Raw genomic sequence first — 24,457 nt, 5'->3', positions numbered from 1 at the left:
TGACAACAGAAGCCTCTGTGGCCCACAGAGTTTTTATTGACCTTAGTGACACAAAGTAGTCCTGCACCTTGAGAACACAGAGCCCGGGCCGGTACGTAGGGTTTAACAGGTCAGCTATAGCCCATGAATATGTTTATAGGTTAGTATAAAATAACCTTAAAAATCAGACCTCACAGGGACAGGAAGCCAATGAAGAAACGCCAAAATGGGTGTAATGTGGTTGAACTTTCTGCTTCCTGTCAAAATTCTGATGGCAGCATTTTGAACCAACTGGAGAGCCCTAATGCTGGACTGTGGAATGCCAGACAACAGGACACTGCAATAATCCAGTCTAGAAGAGACAAATTCATAGATCGGAGTCTCTCCATCAGCCGTAGACAGGATGGGACAAATCTTTGCTATATTTCGCAGGTGGAAGAAAGCAGTCCTTGTAATATCTCTAATGTATAAGTCAAAGGACAACATGGGATCAAAAATCATCCCAAGGTTCCACACAGGTGCCTAAAAAGAGACAAATGTGGAGTGTCTGCAAAGTAAGAAGGATCAGAGCAAGTTGTTTGGACAGACATGACTCTATGGGAGTTTTTCAGCAGACAAACTGTACCTTTGGCTCCTTGATGCAGCAAGGCAGAGATACTGAAAATGAAGTTTTGACAGATGTCAGTCATCGGCATCTTGATGACACTCTGGCTGTTTTCCAAGCACCGATAACGCTGGAAAGTTTCCCAGGCACCATTTCTGCTGGAGCCTCCACCGTCTGATCCAGCAAAGATCTCCAGATTGTTAGAGTGAGGCATCAGCACGATCTAAGGAGAAACACAAATTCTTAATTACAGAAATAGATTTTCAGAAAGACATTTTTGTATGTGAACTTGGGAGATGCTTTTATACAAAGCAACTTACAACTTTGACTTCACTGCATGAACCAATCCAGTTTTATTTAAAGAGCATTGAAAAGCTGCAGTGCTGTCCAGCAAATAGACAAAGCAATAAAAGACCAATAAATACAAACAAAAGAAACAGAAAGAGACACGTTGCACAAGAACACACCACTGTCATTCTGAGTTCAAAGCCAAGGAATAAAAATGTGTTTTAAAAGATTGCGCTCATTCCAAAGTCTGGTAACTACAACTAAAACCCAGAGTTAAAAATGGTGATGTCAAATCCGACAGTGATTTTAAACTGGATAAACACAGTGCATGTCTTCAGTTGTGTCTTAGGGCTCCTTCACACATACTGCGAATAAAGTACAACTCAGGACGACTCGGCGAAACAGGTCGAATGATCGAACCACGAAACATCGTGCCAACCGGCAGGCGTGCACGATGCCGGTGTGACAGTTTGTGCAAGCGGGAACACACTGCCAGCAGCTGCACAATGTACATCGTGCAGCTGCTGGCACGTAATGAGTGTTGTTAGAAGGAAAGGTGATGTAACACAGTGGTAAACATACCACTGTCCCAGCTTTTTGGAAACCTGTTGCAAAATGAGCAAATATTTACACAAAAACAATAAAGTTTATCAGTTTGAACATTAAATATCTTGTCTTTGTGGTGGATTCAGTTGAATATAGGTTGAAGAGGATTTGAAAATCATTGGATTCTGTTTATTTACATTTTACACAACGTCCCAACTTCATTGGAATTGGGGTTGTAAGTTGAGGTTTTAGTCCTGATGAACCTCAGCCATCTCCCTGAGGGGAGGGTGACAAAAAGATTGTGTCCTGGGTAGGGATGGGTACTGATAAGATTTTATCAATATCGATGCCATTATCGATTCTGCTTATCGATCCGATTCCTTATTGATTCCCTTATCGATACCTCTTGTGAATTTTCTGTGTACTAAAATTAGGCTTTACAGGTTTTCTATGTCAACAACATTTTAAATTGGTCACTGGATCCTTGATCTCTGGACATAAATAAAAATAAATAAAATCTGTAGTTTTTGTCAAAAGCATTTCCTTTCAGACATTTTGGCATGAATGTCTCTCTGTACCTCTGAGCTGAGCTCAGCCGGTTGCTGCACGACAGCACAGGACATCTCATTTTGGGAGGAAAAAAATATTTTGATCGACTGCAGTTTGTTTGTATTACAACATTTGGAAAGAGGTGTCATTTGATTTAAAGTGTTTCTCTTTGAAGTTATTAATTCCAACTGGATTCTATCGTTCTAACGTGACTTGTCAGAGAGCCGCGCAGCGTTTGGAGCTGTGTGAACAGAACGGAGGACGATTCTCGTTTCTTTCTCACAACAAGACAGGAGTCCCAGTTAGTGACTTTAATCTGCACAAAAGTGACTCACGATTTCACATATTCAGGGATGAAAGTGGTGAAAAACAAAAAAAGCTGAAACCCAAAATTACCCCCCAACACCACCTGCACGGAAATGTTTGAATTCTAGAAGCTCTGAAATGCAATCTGGGACTATTCCAGACAATAAACTGCAGTGAGTGCAGCATCCATTTAGTGAGAAAAAACAACTTTCCTTATTCAGATTCATTCCAGTAGTATTCTGCTCTTACTAGGATGCAGCAGTTTTCTAGTTTGGCAGAAAGTTCTGGAGGAAATCACTGAAGAAATTAACAAACTGAAAATATGGTTTGACCGAAACAAACTGTCATTAAACTTAAATAAGACAGAGATGAAGTAGAGGAGTAAGAGTCACCAGGTGTTCACAGGAAACATTTATTTATTAGGAGGAGGTTAGGAGGTTATGTTTTCGGTCATGTCCGTTTGTTTGTTTGTTGGTTGGTTTGTTAGCAGGATTACTCAAAAACTCCTCAATGGATTTCACTAAAAATTTTTACCAGGGGTGTATCTTGGTCTAACTTAGAAGTTATTAAATTTTGGTAATGATCCAGAACACGATCCAGATCCAGTAATTTTTTAAGGATTCTTTGTCATTGCCGGATAGGGCCAATTTCAACATTTTTGCATCTAACTTCATGAAGACGGGTCACAAAGGCTGAACACAAAGGCTAAGTTACAACACAACAATAATTTAGCATTTGTTTCTCCTCACTGAATAAACTGTTATTAGAAAAAAACTTGTGTAGCTCATGCAGTTTCTCTTTATAAATACATTTGCTGAAGATCTAAGGGTTTAAAACCCTCTGGGGCCGACGCCGTCATATACAACGGCTGAGACCAAACTTTACTAAATTATAAATAACTTTGTAATGATATGAGATAGAAACTTACTTTTTTTTTGCTAAAAAGTTAACTCCGCAGACGTTCGAGCCACCATCCACCATCTTTGTACTCCTCATAGAAGCTGTGTGATGACGTGAGCAATGTGAGTGTCCAATCAGAATTGGGGTTTTCCAAAATCCAATCGCAGGCCAGATTCACCTCACGTGACACAATGAATAAATGTGTGTGGAAAATTATTTTCTGCTTTACTTTTTCCTTTGTTATTTCTGATTGTAAACCTTTATTACACTTATAAAACACAGCTATAGCATATATATTTTGAAAGTACAGGTTGTCCTGAAAAAAACAGAGACATAAAACTTGATTGTGGGATGCAGGGAGAGCTGTTAACGGCAATAATAAAACATTTATGCCAGGCGAGTGAACTGTCCAAAAAATGCCCTCAGACCCCAGAGGGTTAACCACTGAATCTGAAACATGATGGTAGATGTGTGAAACGACGTGGAATAACTCTCTTTGCCAAAGGGTATTCCATTTGATGTCAGTGACCCTATGGCCTTGGCGGAGGTTTGCGCTCTCCAAGTGCTTCTAGTTTCTACATGTATTTATTTATGTTCATTGTTAGTTGGTTTTATATTTTCTGTTGCGTTTTGTTTCATCAGGTTCTTTTTGTCTCTTTCTCTAAAATTGTATTGTAGCATTACTAGTTATTATGAGTTATTATTACTATTACTGTTGTTGCTATTATTATTAATATTGAATAAAAATAAAAACATACAATTTGACTCTTTTACAACAACAAACGCTGAGCCATTAATTATTATACAGAAAACAAATGCATACAAACGTGCTGAAACGCGAGCAGCTTAACGCTAACTTTAACATTGAAAATGCCATAGACATGCTAATGCGTTAGCATCAGTCCCGTTTTTAAGTTATAAAATACATCTATCAACTGTTTCAGAAGAACACAACAGGTCGGTTTAATATAAAAAAGGTAAATATTACTCACAGACATATGTTCTTTAGGGTTTTAGCGGGGAAAAATTAAGATAAAGTGAAATAAAACAATGAATCAATGAAGCAGCAAATCAAAGCACTACTTCAATCTGAAAATCACTGCTTTGATTGGTTCAAGGTTCAAAGCAAAGCCGCACCGCAGAAAAGTTGATTACAGACCTGCTGCAGGGTCTGTAATCAATGTAGAGAAATGATCATTTTCCTGCAAACACCCCCAAAAACAACGACCGCTCTAAAGGACCAATAAGGGAATCGTTAAGCAAAAAGGTTATTGATGTCAGTGGATCGAATCATTTCTTAACGATACCCGAATGGAACCAGTTCTCGATACCCATCCCTAGTCTTGGGTGAGAGGGATCAGCCACTATCTTCCTTGCTCACCTCAGGGCCCTGGAGGGCTCCTGAAGTTAACAAGCCACTGAATATGTCTTGAACTTTATTTACATCAGTTATGTAGAAATACAAACAGTATGACACTCTGTGGTAAATCTGTGTGGAGTAGGCAGCTCTCAAAAACTGAAGAAGAGTGAGGAAAGCCACCAAGACACCCAGACAACCCAGAAGAAGTTCCAGGCTTCTGTGGCTGTGATTGGAGACATTGTGCACAGTGTGTGTTTTGCATTTTGTATCTCCAGTTATACAGCTTCATGATGAAGTGGAGCAGAGGAGGGTTTTATTAAAAAGAAGAGCTGAAGGTTCACCTACAATTAGCCAGAAGGTACATCTGATATGTACGTCCCACTTCATCATGAAGCTGTATAACTGGAGATACAAAATGCAAAACACACACTGTGCACAATGTCTCCAATCACAGCCACAGAAGCCTAAAATGTTTTCTGGGTTGTCTGGGTGTCTTGGTGGCTTTCCTCACTCTTCTCCTTCAGTTTTTGAGAACTGTCACCTCCACACAGATTGACCAGAGTGTCATACTGTTTGTGTTTCTACATCCATCCATCCATCTTCTACCGCTCAGTCCAATTAAGGGTCACAGGGGGCTGGAGCCTATCCCAGCAGTCATAGGGCGTGAGGCGGGGTACACCCAGGACAGGATGCCAGTCTGTCGCAGGGCCACAAACAGACAAACAAACAGACACACCCACACGCACACCTAAGGACAATTTTAAAGATTCCAATCCACCTAACCCACACGTCTTTGGATGTGGGAGGAAACCGGAGCACCCGGAGGAAACCCACACAAACACGGGGAGAACATGCAAACTCCACACAGAAAGGCCACGGGAATTGAACCCATGACCTTCTCGCTGTGAGGCAACATTGCTAACCACTAAGCCCCCGTTCTGCCTGTGTTTCTACATAACTGATGTAAATAAAGTTCAAGACATATTCAGTGACTAAATGTTCATGTATCCATCCCCTGACTTGTCTGAAGAAAACTGGCAAGAAAACTGATTATTTACAGGTTTTATACCAAAGGGGCTGATTACTTATGCAACCATCATCTTGGCTTTTATACTTTTAATTAATTTATATCAAGTTGTAGATTTTTGTTTTCAGTTTGAGTCTAAGGAAGATAATTTTAGAAATGTTTTATATTGAGAAGCCTGATTTATGTTTTGTATTCGAAACGCCATAAACAAATTAAAAGACGCAGAATACAGAGGGGCTGAATACTTTAGCAAGCCACTGTGTGCTCCTTTTGGGACACGAATAGTGTCGGTGTGGTTTCAGCCACATTAATGACCAAATGACCCATGTTCCATTGAGGTTGCAGTGAACTGACCAGTGTGCAGGAACACCAGAACCTCCAGAGGACAGCATGATGTGACCTGCTAAAGCCTGGCTACAGTGGAAACCTGGGGGGGCGAGGATGACCTAATACTAGACATTGGTTTACTCTTGAGCCATGAACACATGGTGGCGTGGTTCACGCTCTGCCTGAGCCTGAGCGGACAGCAGCTGTCAAAAGGCACTGAAAAGCTTGTGTTTGACGTGATGTCTCACCGAGTCAATGAGCATGTGCGGAGACTGGACATCACTTAGCGCCGAGTACAGCGGCAGACTGAGGCGAATGGTGTAGTTCAGCCCAGATTCTAGGCACACAGGCCGTGGAACAACCACATAACTGCAAACAGGAACATCATTAGATGTAGAAGGCTCACTGTCGCTGTTTCTTCATACAGGACAAACATGGAGGTGGGGAATGTTACCGTAATCCTGGGTGTAGTGGCATCATTTGATTGTCATCATCAGGGACTGTGTTCACACAACGGCTATCTGCTGTAATTGGTCCAGGTCTGATCACTGTCATCAGAACCTCCTCCCACTGGTCAGGCAGCTGCAGAAAAAGAGTCAAGCCCAGCTGCATTTAGCATTTATCTCTTAAGTCTCAGTGTGTGCATAAAAACAAAAAAATCTGTCATTCATGCTAAGGTGACAGCAACTTCCAATCATATGTTTGTCTTTGTCTTGGGGGAGGGGCCTTCACCGTGTACCTGAGGCTCATAGCGAATAAGAACATCATACTCCATGGAATGGGGGATGTTGTGAACAGAGAACTCCAGGAATGCACCTTCTGGGACATTGACTAGCCCAACCCCCGTCCAGGTGGGACTGCGGTCCTTGGGACAAGGCCTTGGTACCACCGTCACTCCCTGGAAGACACAAAAGAAAAGTCTGACGAAGCACATGCAGCCTATGACCTCAACTGTTTCACAGGATCTTATTTGTTATTTTACTGCCAAATTAGCAGCAGTTTGTCAAATTTTTGATGGACAATTTTCAGTACCAAGGGACAGGAATTCAAAAAAATTTAGTTTGATTTCTGTGTAGGCTCTCAGTTGTCCAGGTGGTTTCCATAGTAGAGAAGCTTGAATCTTCGACTGGACTGGGTTGATTGATGTGAGGACGTTTCACTTCAAATCACAGAAGCTTCCTCAGCTAAAATTCTTGCTTTGGAAGTCTGACTTCTGTCTGACTCTTGTAGAGAAGAATAAAACAGAAGCCAACAAAAGCTGGAGTTTTAAACCTAACCAGACCCCTCCTACTGAGAAGCAGACTGCTATAGGCTAGTGACTAAACAATAGCTCTAATTAGCAACTATTGTGCTCTAGTTAGCACACCTAAAGACAGGACAGTTGTCCCTCTAATGATGGGATGGATGCCTTTCTGATGACTCTCCTGATGACGTGAATGACTCATTACCATGAACAAAAGACTGAAACTGCTTTGACCTGAGTACCCCATTGTAAACAGGGGATAAAGTGTGTCTCAGACCCCCTCCCCGGTTAAGGCTGGGTTTCAAACGTTTCACAAAGAATGCCTCCTTGACACCTCTCTCAAACCATTTCTTCTCTCTGGCTAATATTTTAACTTCCTTGTCCTCAAACGTGTGGTTAGTGTCTTTAAGGTGGAGATGAACTGCAGCCTGAGGTCCACTGGCGCCCTCTCTGCGGTGCTGGTATAGCCTTTTGTGTAAAGGTTGCTTCATTTCACCTATGTAGTGTTCATTACAGTTTTCCTGACATCTGATAGAATACACTACATTGCTCTGTTTGTAACTAGGGATCCTGTCCTTAGGGTGAACTAATTTCTGTCTCAAGGTGTTAACCGGTTTAAAGTAAACTGGGATTTTGTGCTGTCTGAAGATGCTTGTGCTGTGCTGTCTGATTTGTTTTTCTCTTGATTTGCTAACCAGCAGGCAAAGATGAATAAACTTTTTATAACATGCCCAGACAGGGGAAATGTGTGGCCCATTGTTGGTTTGTAGAAAATTTCAAAGTGATCATGTGCTGTTGGTCAGGATAGCTGAAGAGTGTATGATGACCTGCTCTCATGCACTGTGCAAAGTTCTAAAGTAAACCTGTGTTTACCGCTGTGAACCTTTACAGAAGGGCCTTAATCAGGGGGAGGATCGGTGCAGGGCTTCGTGTTCAGTGGTAATTTATAGTCCGAGACAGAGCTCAGACAGACAGGACATCTGAGCGGAGCCCCTGAGTCCATCATATCCTCCTGCTCTTTCCTTTGTCCCTCAGTGTTGAACCCAGGGTCTGTGTGAGCTCGTCTGGCTTTAAGAAATTCACAGAACGGCAGGTCTTTGATTCATGCTTTACTTGATCTTATACAGATTTCCACCATGTGTTTCAATTTCAATTTATTTTAATTCATATAGCACCAAATCACAACAGAGTTACCTCAAGGTGCTTCACACAAGTAAAGTTTAACTTTACCAACCCCCAGAGCAACAGTGGTAAGAAAAACTCCCTCTGAGGAAGAAACCTAAAGCAGACCAGACTCAAAGGGGTGACCCTCTGCTTGGGTCATGATACAGACACAAATTACAAAACAATTCACAAAAAGAATATACAGGAAATGCTGTTGGTGCACAGAACAGGAGGGTTCAAACATTTTACTGAATGAAACAGGAGTCATCGGGAGATGACATATCCCCCCCGGTCCCCACTAACCAGTCATTCAAGCACACGCTTATGATAAATAAGAATGAAACTGGTCAACTGGTTCTTGAAATATCACACTAACAAGCAAAAACAGACGGACAGACACACTGATATATCCCCCAAATTTCATACTGGGGGAGGGACATGATCAAGATCTAAAGCTCAGAGAGTAAATAACTGGAAAAGTTTTTAAATCATTTCTGAATGTTCATATTCAAAAATGTCTAATTTTTTAAAGATACCACCTGCTGTTACTGATAACTTATTGATTTATTTATTGATGAACTGTGGAGGTTCATACTGATAATAATCATAGGACACTGAAAAGGGATCTAGGAATAGTTTTGTTACAATCTGGTGGTTGGCTCTCACTGCGGTATTGTATCACTTCCTGTTCCGGAGCACAGCGGTGTTTTTCTGTATCTGTTAGCTGTTTAATCTGCGTAGTTAGATTGATCTAGTTATCTAGATAACGATTTGTTTCACAGTGTAATCTTCACGTGCCTTAACTAAAGCACTCCTTCTGCTGAATCACCTCTAAATTATTTACACATTATTCACTTTGTGTGTTTTTAGGAATCCGTTAGCTTAGTGCCGCTACTAGCTCTTAGCCGGTTTAGCATGGCGGCTTCTCCTGTCTCTCCCGTACTTTTCTGCTCTGGGTGTGAAATGTTTAGTTATTCCTCGGCCTCCTTTAGCAGTAATGGTACTTGTAATAAGTGTAGCTTATTCGTAGCTTTGGAGGCCAGGCTGGGCGAATTGGAGACGCGGCTCCGCACCGTGAAAAATTCTACAGCTAGCCAGGCCCCTGTAGTCAGTGCGGACCAAGGTAGCTTAGCCGCCATTAGCTGTCCCCAAGCAGATCCCGAGCAGCTGGGAAAGCAGGCCAACTGGGTGACTGTGAGGAGGAAGCGTAGCCCTAAAAACAAGCCCCGTGTACACCGCCAACCCGTTCACATCTCTAACCGTTTTTCCCCACTCGGCAACATACCCGCCAAGGAACAAACTCTGGTTATTGGCGACTCTGTTTTGAGAAATGTGAAGTTAGCGACACCAGCAACCATAGTCAATTGTCTTCCGGGGGCCAGAGCAGGCGACATCGAAGGAAATTTGAAACTGCTGGCTAAGGCTAAGCGTAAATTCGGTAAGATTGTAATTCACGATGGCCAGCAATTCTTTTGGTCGACTCTGGCAGAATCATGCACTGCGCCTTTCCACAAAAGTGCAGGTCTACAGAGCCATTGTGGTCCCTACCCTCCTGCATGGAGCTGAAACCTGGGTTCTGTATCGCCAGCAGATCAGATTACTGGAACACTTTCATCAGCGCTGTCTCCGAAACATCTTCGGGATCAAGTGGTAGGACTACGTCTCAAATGAGGACATCCTTACCAGAGCCAAATTGCCCAGCATGGAGTCTATTATACTCAAACAACAGCTTCGTTGGGCAGGTCACGTAGCCAGGATGGATGCGCATGCGGAAATTAATTCTCTTTGGCGAGCTCAAGGAAGGGAGACAAAACAAAGCGGCCCCAAAAACCGCTATAAGGAACAGCTGAAGAAACTGCTCTCCCTTGCAGGCATTCAGCATCAGTCATGGCAGCATCTAGCTACAGATAGACTCAGCTGGCGTTCCAGCATCAAATCCGCCAGCCTGAAGTTTGACGCAGAAAGAAGTGAGGCCTCACGCCAGAAGCGTCAAAGACAAAAAGAGTGGGCAGCAGCACAAGCCCAGCCTACTCAAGTGTTCATTTGCCCCAAGTGTAACAGGTCTTGTGCATCCCGCATCGGACGTTTCAGCCACCAGAGGGCTTGTAGAAAATAAACTAAAAAAAAAAAAAAGGCCTTCCCACTATCCTCGCAAGGGAGGAAACTGCCAACAACAAATTCACGATGGCAGTAATGACACCCGGTTACGCCAATCGGAGGTCACTAAAATTAACATTGAATCGGTGTGTAACTTTGCAAAAACAATGTCGGACTCTGTAGTTTTCTCTGGGCCCCTCCCCAATCGGACCGGGAGTGACATGTTTAGCCGCATGTTATCCCTGAATTGCTGGCTGTCTGAGTGGTGTCCAAAAAATGAGGTGGGCTTCATAGATAATTGGCAAAGCTTCTGGGGAAAACCTGGTCTTGTTAGGAGAGACGGCATCCATCCCACTTTGGATGGAGCAGCTCTCATTTCTAGAAATCTGGCCAATTTTCTTAAATCCTCCAAACCGTGACTATCCAGGGTTGGGACCAGGAAGCAGAGTTGTAGTCTTACACACCTCTCTGCAGCTTCTCTCCCCCTGCCATCCCCTCATTACCCCATCCCCGTAGAGACGGTGCCTGCTCCCAGACCACCAATAACCAGCAAAAATCTATTTAAGCATAAAAATTAAAAAAGAAAAAATAATATAGCACCTTCAACTGCACCACAGACTAAAACAGTTAAATGTGGTCTATTAAACATTAGGTCTCTCTCTTCTAAGTCCCTGTTAGTAAATTATATAATAATTGATCAACATATTGATTTATTCTGCCTTACAGAAACCTGGTTACAGCAGGATGAATATGTTAGTTTAAATGAGTCAACACCCCCGAGTCACACTAACTGTCAGAATGCTCGAAGCACGGATCGAGGAGGAGGATTAGCAGCAATCTTCCATTCCAGCTTATTTATTAATCAAAGACCCAGACAGAGCTTTAATTCATTTGAAAGCTTGACTCTTAGTCTTGTCCATCCAAACTGGAAGTCTCAAAAACCAGTTTCATTTGTTATTATCTATCGTCCACCTGGTCGTTACTGTGAGTTTCTTTGTGAATTTTCAGACCTTTTGTCTGACTTAGTGGTTAGCTCAGATAAGATAATTATAGTGGGTGATTTTAACATCCACATAGATGCTGAGAATGACAGCCTCAACACTGCATTTAATCTATTATTAGACTCAGTTGGCTTTGCTCAAAATGTAAATGAGTCCACCCACCACTTTAATCATACTTTAGATCTTGTTTTGACTTATGGTATGGAAATTGAAGACTTAACAGTATTCCCTGAAAACCCCCTTCTGTCTGATCATTTCTTAATAAGATTTACATTTACTTTAATGTACTACCCAGCAGTGGGGAATAAGTTTCATTACAGTAGAAGTCTTTCGGAAAGCGCTGTAACGAGGTTTAAGGATATGATTCCTTCTTTGTTATATTCTCCAATGCCATATACCAACACAGTGCAGAGTAGCTACCTAAACTCTGTGATTGAGATAGATTATCTCGTCAATAGTTTTACATCCTCATTGAGAACAACTTTGGATGCTGTAGCTCCTCTGAAAAAGAGAGCCTTAAATCAGAAGTGCCTGACTCCGTGGTATAACTCACAAACTCGCAGCTTAAAGCAGATAACCTGTAAGTTGGAGAGGAAATGGCGTCTCACTAATTTAGAAGATCTTCACTTAGCCTGGAAAAAGAGTCTGTTGCTCTATAAAAAAGCCGTCTGTAAAGCTAGGACATCTTACTACTCATCACTAATGGAAGAAAATAAGAACAACCCCAGGTTTCTTTTCAGCACTGTAGCCAGGCTGACAAAGAGTCAGAGCCCTATTGAGCTGAGTATTCCTTTAACTTTAACTAGTAATGACTTCATGACTTTCTTTGCTAATAAAATTTTAACTATTAGAGAAAAAATTACTCATAACCATCCCAAAGACATATCATTATCTTTGGCTGCTTTCAGTAATGCTGGTATTTGGTTGGACTCTTTCTCTCCGATTGTTCTGTCTGAGTTATTTTCATTAGTTACTTCCTCCAAACCATCAACATGTCTATTAGACCCCATTCCTACCAGGCTGCTCAAGGAAGCCCTACCATTAATTAATGCTTCGATCTTAAATATGATCAATCTATCTTTATTAGTTGGCTATGTACCACAGGCTTTTAAGGTGGCAGTAATTAAACCATTACTTAAAAAGCCATCACTTGACCCAGCTATCTTAGCTAATTATAGGCCAATCTCCAACCTTCCTTTTCTCTCAAAAATTCTTGAAAGGGTAGTTGTAAAACAGCTAACTGATCATCTGCAGAGGAATGGTCTATTTGAAGAGTTTCAGTCAGGTTTCAGAATTCATCATAGTACAGAAACAGCATTAGTGAAGGTTACAAATGATTTTCTTATGGCCTCAGACAGTGGACTCATCTCTGTGCTTGTTCTGTTAGACCTCAGTGCTGCTTTTGATACTGTTGACTATTACAGAGATTAGAGCATGCCATAGGTATTAAAGGCACTGCGCTGCGGTGGTTTGAATCATATTTATCTAATAGATTACAATTTGTTCATGTAAATGGGGAATCTTTTTCACAGACTAAGGTTAATTATGGAGTTCCACAAGGTTCTGTGCTAGGTCCAATTTTATTCACTTTATACATGCTTCCCTTAGGCAGTATTATTAGAAAGCATTTCTTAAATTTTCATTGTTACGCAGATGATACCCAGCTTTATCTATCCATGAAGCCAGAGGACACACACCAATTAGCTAAACTGCAGGATTGTCTTACAGACATAAAGACATGGATGACCTCTAATTTCCTGCTTTTAAACTCAGATCAATCAATCAATCAATCAATTTTTTTATATAGCGCCAAATCACAACAAACAGTTGCCCCAAGGCGCTTTATATTGTAAGGCAAGGCCATACAATAATTATGTAAAACCCCAACGGTCAAAACGACCCCCCCTCAGATAAAACTGAAGTTATTGTACTTGGCCCCACAAATCTTAGAAATATGGTGTCTAACCAGATCCTTACTCTGGATGGCATTACCCTGACCTCTAGTAATACTGTGAGAAATCTTGGAGTCATTTTTGATCAGGATATGTCATTCAATGCACATATTAAACAAATATGTAGGACTGCTTTTTTGCATTTGCGCAATATCTCTAAAATTAGAAAGGTCTTGTCTCAGAGTGATGCTGAAAAACTAATTCATGCATTTATTTCCTCTAGGCTGGACTATTGTAATTCATTATTATCAGGTTGTCCTAAAAGTTCTCTGAAAAGCCTTCAGTTAATTCAAAATGCTGCAGCTAGAGTACTGACAGGGACTAGAAGGAGAGAGCATATCTCACCCATATTGGCCTCTCTTCATTGGCTTCCTGTTAATTCTAGAATAGAATTTAAAATTCTTCTTCTTACTTATAAGCTTTTGAATAATCAGGTCCCATCTTATCTTAGGGACCTCGTAGTACCATATCACCCCAATAGAGCACTTCGCTCTCAGACTGCAGGCTTACTTGTAGTTCCTAGGGTTTGTAAGAGTAGAATGGGAGGCAGAGCCTTCAGCTTTCAGGCTCCTCTCCTGTGGAACCAGCTCCAAATTCGGATCTCTACTTTTAAGATTAGGCTTAAAACTTTCCTTTTTGCTAAAGCTTATAGTTAGGGCTGGATCAGGTGACCCTGAACCATCCCTTAGTTATGCTGCTATAGACTTAGACTGCTGGGGGGTTCCCATGATGCACTGAGTGTTTCTTTCTCTTTTTGCTCTGTATGCACCACTCTGCATTTAATCATTAGTGATTGATCTCTGCTCTCTTCCACAGCATGTCTTTTTCCTGGTTCTCTCCCTCAGCCCCAACCAGTCCCAGCAGAAGACTGCCCCTCCCTGAGCCTGGTTCTGCTGGAGGTTTCTTCCTGTTAAAAGGGAGTTTTTCCTTCCCACTGTCGACAAGTGCTTGCTCATAGGGGGTCGTTTTGACCGTTGGGGTTTTTCTGTAATTATTGTATGGCTTTTGCCTTACAATATAAAGCGCCTTGGGGCAACTGTTTGTTGTGATTTGGCGCTATATAAATAAAATTGATTTGATTTGTCTCACTGAGGACGAAAGATGGTCAAACTACTACTCAAAGGCCGGTGGTGATCATGATAACTGGTTACTCACAGGTCCAAATTTGGCTTCCTCTGCTTCGTAGGTATAGTGGTCCAGAGCGATGAAGTAAAACCCGGACTCGACCTGATCACAGCGACGGCCAAACATATGATCTCTACAGACACACTGACCAGTCAGCTGATTACATCTGCAAGAAAACAGAAGTCACAGAACTCAGCAAAACAAAGCAAAAGTCTCTGACAAATACTGTAAAGAATCTTGACTCAGGTCAGTTCTGTTGAACTTCATCAAGCCAAGATTTGATTTGATTAATGTCACAAATGGAAAAACACCTCAGGAATTATAAGCAGTTCAAAACAACATCGTACAGAGTTTGGCTGTTGGAGGTGTCATAGATCCTGAAACTCAGTTCAAATCACAGCACAGTTTTAAGTCCGGGATGAGTGTTTTTGGACCCCAAAAAAGACTGCTTTCTGTTTTTACAAAGAACTTAAATAACAATCAGAACAAGATGTATGAATAAATAACATTTTAAAATTCGATTTAATTGTTTATTAAACTGCAGTATGAATAGTACAAGTGAACAAATTAGCCTTTTTAATTTAATTTTATTTCCTTTTAAAGATCTGATGGTCTTCTGTTCATTCATAAAGAAATATATATAATGTCCAGTAGTCCACGCGATCAAAGAGGTCCACGCTGCGACTATCACTCGAAACGCCCGGGTGAGGACATATATATAATGTCCAGTAGTCCATGCGATCAAAGAGGTCCACGCTGCAACTATCACTCGAAACGCCCGCGTGAGGACATATATATAATGTCCAGTAGTCCACGCGATCAAAGAGGTCCACGCTGCGACTGTCACTCGAAACGCCCCCGTGAGGACATATATATAATGTCCAGTAGTCCAGGCGATCAAAGAGGTCCACGTTGCGACTGTCACTCGCACGCCCGCGTGAGGACATATATATAATGTCCAGTAGTCCACGCGATCAAAGAGGTCCACGCTGCGACTGTCACTCGCACGCCCGCATGAGGACATATATATAATGTCCAGTAGTACACGCGATCAAAGAGGTCCACGCTGCGACTGTCACTCGAAACGCCCGCGTGAGGACATATATATAATGTCCAGTAGTCCAGGGGATCAAAGAGGTCCACGTTGCGACTGTCACTCGCACGCCCGCGTGAGGACATATATATAATGTCCAGTAGTCCACGGGATCAAAGAGGTCCACGCTGCGACTGTCACTCGCACGCCCGCGTGAGGACATATATATAATGTCCAGTAGTCCACGCGATGAAAGAGGTCCACGCTGCGACTGTCACTCGCACGCCCTCGTGAGGACATATATATAATGTCCAGTAGTCCACGCGATCAAAGAGGTCCACGCTGCGACTGTCACTCGCACGCCCGCGTGAGGACATATATATAATGTCCAGTAGTCCACGCGATCAAAGACGTCCACGCTGCGACTGTCACTTGCACGCCCGCGTGAGGACATATATATAATGTCCAGTAGTCCACGCGATCAAAGAGGTCCACACTGCGACTGTCACTCGAAACGCCTGCGTGATGTCATATATATAATGTCCAGTTGTCCACGCCATCAAAGAGGTCCACGCTGCGACTGTCACTCGCACGCCCGCGTGAGGACATATATAATGTCCAGTAGTCCACGCGATCAAAGAGGTCCATGCTGCGACTGTCACTCGAAACGCCCGCGTGATGTCATATATATAATGCCCAGTAGTCCACGCCATCAAAGAGGTCCAGGCTGCGACTGTCACTTGCACGCCCGCGTGATGTCATATATATAATGTCCAGTAGTCCACGCCATCAAAGAGGTCCACGCTGCGACTGTCACTCGCACGCCCGTGTGAGGATATATATATAATGTCCAGTAGTCCACGCGATCAAAGAGGTCCATGCTGCGACTGTCACTCGAAACGCCCGCGTGATGTCATATATATAATGTCCAGTAGTCCACGCCATCAAAGAGGTCCAGGCTGCGACTGTCACTTGCACGCCCGCGTGATGTCATATATATAATGTCCAGTAGTCCACGCCATCAAAGAGGTCCACGCTGCGACTGTCACTCGCACGCCCGTGTGAGGATATATATATAATGTCCAGTAGTCCACGCGATCAAAGAGGTCCATGCTGCGACTGTCACTCGAAACGCCCGCGTGAGGACATATATATAATGTCCAGTAGTCCACGCGATCAAAGAGGTCCACGCTGCGACTGTCACTCGAAACGCCCGCGTGAGGACATATATATAATGTCCAGTAGTCCACGCGATCAAAGAGGTCCACGCTGCGACTGTCACTTGCACGCCCGCATGAGGACATATATATAATGTCATGTAGTCCACGCGATCAAAGAGGTCCACGCTGTGACTGTCACTCGCACGCCCGCGTGAGAACATATATATAATGTCCAGTAGTCCACGCGATCAAAGAGGTCCACGCTACGACTGTCACTCGAAACGCCCGTGTGAAGACATATATATAATGTCCAGTAGTCCACGCGATCAAAGAGGTCCACGCTGCGACTGTCACTCGAAACGCCCGCGTGAGGACATATATATAATGTCCAGTAGTCCACGCGATCAAAGAGGTCCACGCTGCGACTGTCACTCGAAACGCCCGCGTGAGGACATATATATAATGTCCAGTAGTCCACGCCATCAAAGAGGTCCACGCTGCAACTGTCACTCGCACGCCCGCGTGATGACATATATATAATGTCCAGTAGTCCACGCGATCAAAGAGGTCCATGCTGCGACTGTCACTTGCACGCCCGTGTGAGGACATATATATAATGTCCAGTAGTCCACGCGATCAAAGAGGTCCACGCTGCGACTGTCACTCGCACGCCCGCGTGAGGACATATATAATGTCCAGTAGTCCACGCGATCAAAGAGGTCCATGCTGCGACTGTCACTCGAAACGCCCGCGTGATGTCATATATATAATGTTCAGTAGTCCACGCCATCAAAGAGGTCCACGCTGCGACTGTCACTCGCACGCCCGCGTGAGGACATATATATAATGTCCAGTAGTCCACGCGATCAAAGAGGTCCATGCTGCGACTGTCACTCGAAACACCCGCGTGATGTCATATATATAATGTCCAGTAGTCCACGCCATCAAAGAGGTCCACGCTGGGACTGTCACTCGCACGCCCGCGTGAGGACATATATATAATGTTCAGTAGTCCACGCCATCAAAGAGGTCCACGCTACGACTGTCACTCGCACGCCCGCGTGAGGACATATATATAATGTCCAGTAGTCCACGCGATCAAAGAGGTCCATGCTGCGACTGTCACTCGAAACACCCGCGTGATGTCATATATATAATGTCCAGTAGTCCACACCATCAAAGAGGTCCAGGCTGCGACTGTCACTCGCACGCCCGTGTGAGGACATATATATAATGTCCAGTAGTGCATTTAATCTATTATTAGACTCTATCGGCTTTGCTCAAAAAGTAAATGAGTCCACCCACCACTTTAATCATATCTTAGATCTTGTTCTGACTTATGGTATGGAAATAGAAGACTTAACAGTATTCCCTGAAAACTCCCTTCTGTCTGATCATTTTTTAATAACATTTACATTTACCCTGATGGACTACCCTGCAGTGGGGAATAAGTTTCATTACACTAGAAGTCTTTCAGAAAGCGCTGTAACTAGGTTTAAGGATATGATTCCTTCTTTATGTTCTCTAATGTCATATACCAACACAGAGCAGAGTAGCTACCTAAACTCTGTAAGGGAGTTAGAGTATCTCGTCAATAGTTTTACATCCTCTTTGAAGACAACTTTGGATGCTGTAGCTCCTCTGAAAAAGAGAGCTTTAAATCAGAAGTGTCTGACTCCGTGGTATAACTCACAAACTCGTAGCTTAAAGCAGATAACCCGTAAGTTGGAGAGGAAATGGCGTCTCACTAATTTAGAAGATCTTCACTTAGCCTGGAAAAAGAGTTTGTTGCTCTATAAAAAGCCCTCCGTAAAGCTAGGACATCTTTCTACTCATCACTAATTGAAGAAAATAAGAATAACCCCAGGTTTCTTTTCAGCACTGTAGCCAGGCTGACAAAGAGTCAGAGCTCTATTGAGCTGAGTATTCCATTAACTTTAACTAGTAATGACTTCATGACTTTCCTTGCTAACAAAATTTTGACTATTAGAGAAAAAATTACTCATAACCATCCCAAAGATGTATCGTTATCTTTGGCTGCTTTCAGTGATGCCGGTATTTGGTTAGACTCTTTCTCTCCGGTTGTTCTGTCTGAGTTATTTTCATTGGTTGCTTCGTCCAAACCATCGGCATGTTTATTGGACCCCATTCCTGCCAGGCTGCTCAAGGAAGTCCTACCATTATTTAATGCTTCAATCTTAAATATGATCAATCTGTCTTTGTTAGTTGGCTATGTACCACAGGCCTTTAAGGTGGCAGTAATTAAACCATTACTTAAAAAGCCATCACTTGACCCAGCTATCTTAGCTAATTATAGGCCAATCTCCAACCTTCCTTTTCTCTCAAAAATTCTTGAAAGGGTAGTTGTAAAACAGCTAACTGATCACCTGCAGAGGAATGGTCTATTTGAAGAGTTTCAGTCAGGTTTTAGAATTCATCATAGTACAGAAACAGCATTAGTGAAGGTTACAAATGATCTTCTTATGGCTTCGGACAGTGGACTCATCTCTGTGCTTGTTCTGTTGGACCTCAGTGCTGCTTTTGATACTGTTGACCATAAAATTTTATTACAGAGATTAGAGCATGTCATAGGTATTAAAGGCACTGCGCTGCGGTGGTTTGAATCATATTTGTCTAATAGATTACAGTTTGTTCATGTAAATGGGGAATCTTCTTCACAGACTAAGGTTAATTATGGAGTTCCACAAGGTTCTGTGCTAGGACCAATTTTATTCACTTTATACATGCTTCCCTTAGGCAGTATTATTAGACGGTATTGCTTAAATTTTCATTGTTACGCAGATGATACCCAGCTTTATCTATCCATGAAGCCAGAGGATACACACCAATTAGCTAAACTGCAGGATTGTCTTACAGACATAAAGACATGGATGACCTCTAATTTCCTGCTTTTAAACTCAGATAAAACTGAAGTTATTGTACTTGGCCCCACAAATCTTAGAAGCATGGTGTCTAACCAGATCGTTACTCTGGATGGCATTACCCTGACCTCTAGTAATACTGTGAGAAATCTTGGAGTCATTTTTGATCAGGATATGTCATTCAAAGCGCATATTAAACAAATATGTAGGACTGCCTTTTTGCATTTACGCAATATCTCTAAAATCAGAAAGGTCTTGTCTCAGAGTGATGCTGAAAAACTAATTCATGCATTTATTTCCTCTAGGCTGGACTATTGTAATTCATTATTATCAGGTTGTCCTAAAAGTTCCCTAAAAAGCCTTCAGTTGGTTCAGAATGCTGCAGCTAGAGTACTGACGGGGACTAGAAGGAGAGAGCATATCTCACCCGTGTTGGCCTCTCTTCATTGGCTTCCTGTTAATTCTAGAATAGAATTTAAAATTCTTCTTCTTACTTATAAGGTTTTGAATAATCAGGTCCCATCTTATCTTAGGGACCTCGTAGTACCATATCACCCCAATAGAGCACTTCGCTCTCAGACTGCGGGCTTACTTGTAGTTCCTAGGGTTTGTAAGAGTAGAATGGGAGGCAGAGCCTTCAGCTTTCAGGCTCCTCTCCTGTGGAACCAGCTCCCAATTCAGATCAGGGAGACAGATACCCTCTCTACTTTTAAGATTAGGCTTAAAACTTTCCTTTTCGCTAAGGCTTATAGTTAGGGCTGGATCGGGTGACCCTGGACCATCCCTTGGTTATGCTGCTTTAGACGTAGATTGTGGGGGGGTTCCCATGATGCACTGTTTCTTTCTCTTTTTGCTCCGTATGCATCACTCTGCATTTAATCATTAGTGATCGATCTCTGCCCCCCTTCACGGCATGTCTTTTTCCTGTTTTTTTCCCCCAGCCCCAACCAGTCTCAGCAGAAGACTGCCCCTCCCTGAGCCTGATGCTGCTGGAGGTTTCTTCCTGTTAAAAGGGAGTTTTTCCTTCCCACTGTTGCCAAGTGCTTGCTCATAGGGGGTCGTTTTGACCGTTGGGGTTTTTCATAATTATTGTATGGCCTTGCCTTACAATATGGAGCGCCTTGGGGCAACTGTTTGTTGTGATTTGGCGCTATATAAGAAAAAAGTTGATTGATTGATTGAGTAGTCCACGCGATCAAAGAGGTCCAAGCTGCGACTGTCACTCGAAACGCCCGCGTGAGGACATATTTATAATGTCCAGTAGTCCACGCGATCAAAGAGGTCCACGCTGCGACTGTCACTCGAAACGCCCGCGTGAGGACATATATATAATGTCCAGTAGTCCACGCCATCAAAGAGGTCCACGCTGCGACTGTCACTCAAAACGCCCGCGTGAGGACATATATATAATGTCCAGTAGTCCACGCGATCAAAGAGGCCCACGCTGCGACTGTCACTCGAAACGCCCGCGTGAGGGCATATATATAATGTCCAGTAGTCCACGCGATAAAAGAGGTCCACGCTGCGACTGTCACTCGAAACGCCCGCGTGATGACATATATATAATGTCCAATAGTCCACGCGATCAAAGAGGTCCAAGCTGCGACTGTCACTTGCACGCCCGCGTGAGGACATATATATAATGTCCAGTAGTCCACGCGATCAAAGAGGTCCACGCTGCGACTGTCACTCGCACGCCCGCGTGAGGACATATATAATGTCCAGTAGTCCACGCGATCAAAGAGGTCCATCCTGCGACTGTCACTCGAAACGCCCACGTGATGTCATATATATAATGTTCAGTAGTCCACGCCATCAAAGAGGTCCACGCTGCGACTGTCACTTGCACGCCCGCATGAGGACATATATATAATGTCCAGTAGTCCACGCGATCAAAGAGGTCCATGCTGCGACTGTCACTTGAAACGCCCGCGTGATGTCATATATATAATGTCCAGTAGTCCACGCCATCAAAGAGGTCCACGCTGTGACTGTCACTCGCACGCCCGCGTGAGAACATATATATAATGTCCAGTAGTCCACGCGATCAAAGAGGTCCACGCTGCGACTGTCACTCGAAACGCCCGCGTGAGGACATATATATAATGTCCAGTAGTCCACGCCATCAAAGAGGTCCACGCTGCAACTGTCACTCGCACGCCCCCGTGATGACATATATATAATGTCCAGTAGTCCACGCGATCAAAGAGGTCCATGCTGCGACTGTCACTCGCACGCCCGCGTGAGGACATATATATAATGTCCAGTAGTCCACGCGATCAAAGAGGTCCACGCTGCGACTGTCACTCGGCGTGAGAACATATATATAATGTCCAGTAGTCCACGCGATCAAAGAGGTCCATGCTGCGACTGTCACTTGCACGCCCGCGTGAAGACATATATATAATGTCCAGTACTCCACGCCATCAAAGAGGTCCACGCTGCGACTGTCACTTGCACGCCCGCGTGAGGACATATATATAATGTCCAGTAGTCCACGCGATCAAAGAGGTCCACGCTGCGACTGTCACTCGAAACGCCCGCGTGAGGACATATATATAATGTCCAGTAGTCCACGCGATTAAAGAGGTCCATGCTGCGAATGTCAATCAGCGTGAGAACATATATATAATGTCCAGTAGTCCACGCGATCAAAGAGGTCCATGCTGCGACTGTCACTTGCACGCCTGCGTGAGGACATATATATAATGTCCAGTACTCCACGCCATCAAAGAGGTCCACGCTGCGACTGTCACTTGCACGCCGGCGTGAGGACATATATATAATGTCCAGTAGTCCATGCGATCAAAGAGGTCCATCCTGCGACTGTCACTTGCAAGCCCGCGTGAGGACATATATATAATGTCCAGTAGTCCACGTGATCAAAGAGGTCCATGCTGCGACTGTCACTCGAAACGCCCGCGTGATGTCATATATATAATGTCCTGTAGTCCACGCCATCAAAGAGGTCCACGCTGCGACTGTCACTCGCACGCCCGCGTGAGAACATATATATAATGTCCAGTAGTCCACGCGATCAAAGAGATCCATGCTGCGACTGTCACTTGCACGCCCACGTGAGGACATATATATAATGTCCAGTAGTCCACGCGATCAAAGAGGTCCACGCTGTGACTGTCACTCGAAACGCCCGCGTGAGGACATATATATAATGTCCAGTAGTCCACGCGATCAAAGAGGTCCACGCTGCGACTGTCACTTGCACGCCCGCATGAGGACATATATATAATGTCCAGTAGTCCACGCGATCAAAGAGGTCCATGCTGCGACTGTCACTTGCACGCCCGCGTGAGGACATATATATAATGTCCAGTAGTCCACGCGATCAAAGAGGTCCACACTGCGACTGTCACTCGAAACGCCCGCGTGATGTCATATATATAATGTCCAGTAGTCCACGCCATCAAAGAGGTCCACACTGCGACTGTCACTCGAAACGCCCGCGTGATGTCATATATATATAATGTCCACTAGTCCACGCGATCAAAGAGGTCCACGCTGCGACTGTCACTCGAAATGCCCGCGTGATGTCATATATATATAATGTCCACTAGTCCACGCGATCAAAGAGGTCCACGCTGCGACTGTCACTCGCACGCCCGCGTGAGAACATATATATAATGTCCAGTAGTCCACGCGATCAAAGAGGTCCACGCTGCGACTGTCACTCGCACGCCCTCGTGAGGACATATATATATAATGTCCAGTAGTCCAGGCGATCAAAGAGGTCCATGCTGCGACTGTCACTCACACGCCGGCGTGAGGACATATATATAATGTCCAGTAGTCCACGCGATCAAAGAGGTCCATGCTGCGACTGTCACTCGAATCGCCCGCGCGATGTCATATATATAATGTCCAGTAGTCCACGCCATCAAAGAGGTCCACGCTGCGACTGTCACTTGCACGCCTGCGTGATGTCATATATATAATGTCCAGTAGTCCACCCCATCAAAGAGGTCCATGCTGCAACTGTCACTCGCACGCCCGTGTGAGGACATATATATAATGTCCAGTAGTCCACGCGATCAAAGAGGTCCATGCTGCGACTGTCACTCGCACGCCCGGGTGATGTCATATATATAATATCCAGTAGTCCACGCGATCAAAGAGGTCCACGCTGCGACTGTCACTCAAAACGCCCATGTGAGGACATATATATAATGTCCAGTAGTCCACGCGATCAAAGAGGTCCATGCTGCGACTGTCACTCACACGCCCGCGTGAGAACATATATATAATGTCCAGTAGTCCACGCGATCAACGAGGTCCACGCTGCGACTGTCACTTGCACGCCCGCGTGAGGACATATATGTAATGTCCAGTAGTCCACGTCATCAAAGAGGTCCACGCTGCGACTGTCACTTGCACGCCCGCATGAGGACATATAATGTCCAGTAGTCCACGCGATCAAAGAGGTCCACGCTGCGACTGTCACTCGCACGCCCACGTGAGAACATATATATAATATCCAGTAGTCCACGCGATCAAAGAGGTCCACGCTGAGACTGTCACTCGCACGCCCGCGTGAGGACATATATATAATGTCCAGTAGTCCACGCGATCAAAGAGGTCCATGCTGCGACTGTCACTGGCACGCCCGCGTGAGGACATATATATAATGTCCAGTAGTCCACGCGATCAAAGAGGTCCACGCTGCGACTGTCACTTGAAACGCCCGCATGAGGACATATATATAATGTCCAGTAGTCCACGCGATCAAAGAGGTCCATGCTGCGACTGTCACTTGCACGACTGCGTGAGGACATATATATAATGTCCAGTAGTCCACGCGATCAAAGAGGTCCACGCTGCAACTGGCACTCGAAATGCCCGCGTGATGTCATAAATATAATGTCCAGTAGTCCACGCCATCAAAGAGGTCCACGCTGC

General features: G+C 44.0%; 1 protein-coding gene across 1 annotated transcript in view; it reads right to left on the bottom strand.

Moving 5' to 3' along the window:
• Positions 1 to 24,457, bottom strand: part of LOC117515001 (laminin subunit beta-1-like) — a 476,107-nt gene that overhangs the window by 296,464 nt on the left and 155,186 nt on the right. The window contains exons 26-30 of the mRNA XM_034175563.1: positions 14,499 to 14,634; positions 6,626 to 6,784; positions 6,341 to 6,468; positions 6,135 to 6,255; positions 605 to 806 (exon numbers count right to left, since the gene is read on the bottom strand). Of these exons, the coding sequence (XP_034031454.1) occupies positions 605 to 806; positions 6,135 to 6,255; positions 6,341 to 6,468; positions 6,626 to 6,784; positions 14,499 to 14,634 (746 nt within the window). The remainder of the gene's footprint in view (positions 1 to 604; positions 807 to 6,134; positions 6,256 to 6,340; positions 6,469 to 6,625; positions 6,785 to 14,498; positions 14,635 to 24,457) is intronic.

Source organism: Thalassophryne amazonica, chromosome 8 (genome assembly GCF_902500255.1).
Source record: "Thalassophryne amazonica chromosome 8, fThaAma1.1, whole genome shotgun sequence".
Lineage (NCBI taxonomy): Eukaryota > Metazoa > Chordata > Actinopteri > Batrachoidiformes > Batrachoididae > Thalassophryne > Thalassophryne amazonica.
Note: the sequence above shows the minus strand (reverse complement) of the source record. Positions and strands in the feature narration are given on the sequence as shown.